Below are 3,774 nucleotides of genomic sequence, written 5' to 3'. Positions count from 1 at the left end.
GGGCAGGGCCCGGAGCAGCCCGGGCTGGGGACGGTGCTGCCCGCGCCCGCCGAGGAGCCGAACGGCACCGACAGCGCCAAAGCTCCTAAAGTGAACTGCGAGGAGAGAAACATCACCGGCATAGACCGCTTCACGCTGCACATCCTGAACGTGTCCCAGGTGAGCGGAGTTCCCCCCTTCCCTGCTTGCTGTTACCTGAACGCTGGAGGATGGTGGGAGGTGCCTGCTCGGCACCGTGTGCATGTTTCTTAGTGTTTGAGTTAGGGAATTTCCTCGTGTAACATCCTCTGTGCTACTGAAGAGGACATGCCTGGGCAAGGTGGCTTTTTGTGTTATTCTGAGCAGAAAAAACAGATGTATAGCTCAGTCCATGTGCCTGTGTCTTTCAGCTGTGTGCCTGAGTGCACTGCCAGCTCTGGTGCTGCTGACTCTGAAACTGTTCATGGCACTTACTGCCAGTGCCTATTTCTAGCTTGTTTCTTGTAGTGATTATGTGTACATATTTTTAAGCACTAAGCTTTTAAAATAACCTTTAGAAAAGGTTACATGGAATCCTCTATCTGTTTTCAAAAGGTTAAACAACTAGCTGCTTGAGAAGTATTGCCCAGTATCTAACTGGTTGCTGAACAAGGCATTTCTGCGTAGAATTTAACTCCGTTAAAGATGTAATGGTCTGGGTTTGGTTTTATTCTGCTTTCTCCAAGGACCTGATGGAGTTCCTGAACCCCAACAGCAGTGACTGCACCCTAGTCCTGTTCTACACGCCCTGGTGCCGCTTCTCTGCCAGCCTGGCACCTCATTTCAACTCTTTACCTCGAGCATTCCCAACTCTTCGCTTCCTGGCCCTGGATGCATCCCAGCACAGCAGGTCACTCACCCTTCCCGTGCTCTAGCATTGCTTTATTTCCCTTTCAAGTGACAATGTAGTCAAACTGGCACCTCCTGTCTGCTGACTCTTTTCCTCTAGTGGATTTCTTTTCCTTCATGCTTTGTATTTGCTTTATGTCCACCAGTTTATCAACTAGATTTGGAACTGTGGCTGTACCAAATATCCTCCTTTTCCAAGGTGCTAAACCTATGGCTAGATTTAACCATACAGACAGAACACTGGAAACACTGAAAGACTTCATTTTTAATCAAACAGGTATGTAAATCAGCCCCGATGTGTCAGTAGGAAGCACAGCTTTCAGCTCCAAACTGGGCTTTCCTCTCCCTGCTGTTGTTGATTAAAATGAATTTGATGAAGACCCTGAGAGAACCCAGCAGAAGTTTATCTAACTGGTTACTGTTAGAGGACACAAGCTCCAAACTGGGCTTTCCTCTCCCTGCTGTTTCTTGATTAAAATGAATTTGATGAAGACTCTGAGAGAACCCAGCAGAGGTTTATCTAACTGGTTGCTGTTAGAGGACACAGAAGGTTTCCAGCTCACACGTTATGAGCCCCAGTCAGCTCTCAGGTCCTTCTGTGCTGCTGCAGAGAAAAACAAAATGAGAACTGTGGACTGTGAGGGTGGTGAGACACTCGCAGGGGTTCCCCAGGGAAGCTGTGGCTGCCCCATCCCTGGCAGTGTTGAAGGGCAGGTTGGATGGGGCTTGGAGCAGCCTGGGCTGGTGGAAGGTGTCCCTGCCCATGGTAGAGGGTTGGATCTAGATGATCTTAAAGGCCCCTTCCAACCCAAACCAGCCTGTGATTCTATGTTGTTAGAGGCCTCCAAGGGCCTTCATAAGAGCCCAGAAAGTGTTACCTTTGCTAATAAAGCAGAAATACTCAACACAAACAAACAAAGACCTCCACAAAAAAGCCCCACACAAACTATGCAGTGGAAGGACTGAACCAACCTTCTCCTGTTAGAAAAATACACATCAGAATCAATTGGCTGTAAATAAACTGTGAGCTAGATACATGTGAACACACAAGCACCATCCTGCCAAAACCAGCCTCAGGCCGAGAACAGGAACAAAGCCCCAAACAGACCCAACTTCTCTGTATTTGGTGATTCTTACAGGTGTTGATCCTTTCTCCCTCAGGTATAGAGGCTAAAAGTGATGTGACTGTGACAGAGGCAGACTGGGAAGGGCCCCTGCCCAGTGTCCTGACCAAAGGCATTGACTGGCTGCTCCTCTTCTCCTTGCTCTTCCTGGCTAGTTTTGTCCTGTACGGCACCGTTCGCACGGAGAGCATCCGCTGGCTGATCCCGGGACAGGAGCACGAGCACCAGGAATAATCTGAGGTGCTGGATTAGGGACAGAATTTTCTGCTTGTTGGTGAAGCAGGTATTTGTGTGGACTGGAACAGAAGAATGAACTGTCAATTTTTTGGTTGTAATTCATAACCTTGGCTAAAAATCTGCTTTATTTACCACTTGCTGAATGGGTAGAAAGCAAATGTGTGGCAGTTCATGTGGTAAGTACACAAATATGAAAAAACATGAACTAAAAAATGTATTTATGAAGCTGCTCAGACTGGCTTATTTTCTTGGACTTGAATGTAAATATGTGATTCAGTTCTACCCGGCTCTCCTGAAGAGGTCTCTGAGCTTCACAGATGAAGATTTGTATAGCACACTGGCCTGTGTGCGTGGCACTGCATGGCCCAGGAGCAGAGCTGCTGCCTCACTGGGGATCTCCTACAGATCCTGCAGATGTTTGATCCAGAGCTTTGACGTGGATGATGCAGGAAGCAGAACTGGGATGTGTCAGCCCACACAGACTTGTTTGTGAAAGAACACTTCAAAGAGACAGGCTGCTGAATGGTGATGGTCTTCAGTTAGTTTGTCAGTAAAATGAACTATGAAGAGAGAAATGTTTTTAAAAATAGTGGACTTCAAGTTAATTATCCCCTTGCTGAAAAGATGTTAATACTGGCAGTGGGCAGACCAGCACTGCCAGCAATTCAAAAGCATGTTACACAGGGTGCCTGTTTCCCACTCCTGGTGCTGGGGGTTTGGCTGCTGCTTTTGGTGCTCTCTGAGCTCTGTGAGTTTTGACTTGGTGACAGTTTGTTGCAAGATTTAGAATAACTTAGCAAGTTTGCCTCATTTTTGTGTGTGTCCACTAACTGACCACATTCCTTTAGAATTAAATTGCCTTTGTTTTCTTCACTCTTTTTAAAATAAATCAGGTTTTTAGTGTAACCCTTAAGTCAGTTTCTTACAGGACTAAAAACTTACAGCTTCTGAAGTACAGATTTCACAGAGTTTCACAGATCACCCCAATTAGCAAGACCCACCCTGAGACATATTTAAATGTCTACTAGCATGTTTGGTGCTGCACAGCCTGCAGCTGAGGCTGCAGGATGAATTGATGTGTCTTTTAGTTAAAACCAGCATGGAAGACTTTGCATAAGGTACGGACTGGTATGTTGTGTGGTCTGGGATTATTTGATTGCATAGATTTTATATGTGGTAGAGGTGCTTGATAGGAAGCTGCAGAGTGAAATGAAGCTCAGAAACAAAGGCAGTCATAAGGTTTATTGTCTGATAAAGAGCTCATGTCTTTGGAACATAACCCTTCATGTATATTTCTGGTGGCAACATCTTCCCAGTTTGGAACGCTGAGGTCCTGTCTTTCTGTGTGTTACAAGGAAACTGCACTGCTAAGACTTCAGCGTGACGTAAGATAAAACCGGGAGGTGCTTTTTATTAATAAAACGATTGAAGATTTTTGAGCAGGAAAATTGTTCTTGTCCCTGCCGCCCGGCTGCTCCCCAGAGGTGACCTCCCTCCCTCCCTCCTTCCCTCCCTCCCCAGCCATGTCGGTGCCTCCTGCGCTCTC

General features: G+C 46.6%; 1 protein-coding gene across 1 annotated transcript in view; it reads left to right on the top strand.

The window, feature by feature from the left end:
* TXNDC15 (thioredoxin domain containing 15) overlaps positions 1-2,225 on the top strand; it is a 3,347-nt gene extending 1,122 nt beyond the window's left edge. Inside the window, exons 2-5 of the mRNA XM_009995759.1 lie at positions 7-159; positions 705-868; positions 1,014-1,144; positions 2,029-2,225. Coding sequence (XP_009994061.1) covers positions 7-159; positions 705-868; positions 1,014-1,144; positions 2,029-2,225 — 645 coding nt within the window. The remainder of the gene's footprint in view (positions 1-6; positions 160-704; positions 869-1,013; positions 1,145-2,028) is intronic.
* Positions 2,226-3,774: the final 1,549 nt, after the last annotated feature.

The sequence above is a fragment of the Chaetura pelagica genome, unplaced genomic scaffold (assembly GCF_000747805.2).
Source record: "Chaetura pelagica isolate M959 unplaced genomic scaffold, ChaPel_1.0 scaffold420, whole genome shotgun sequence".
In the NCBI taxonomy this organism is placed as follows: domain Eukaryota; kingdom Metazoa; phylum Chordata; class Aves; order Apodiformes; family Apodidae; genus Chaetura; species Chaetura pelagica.
This window is presented reverse-complemented; position numbering and strand designations above follow the sequence as displayed.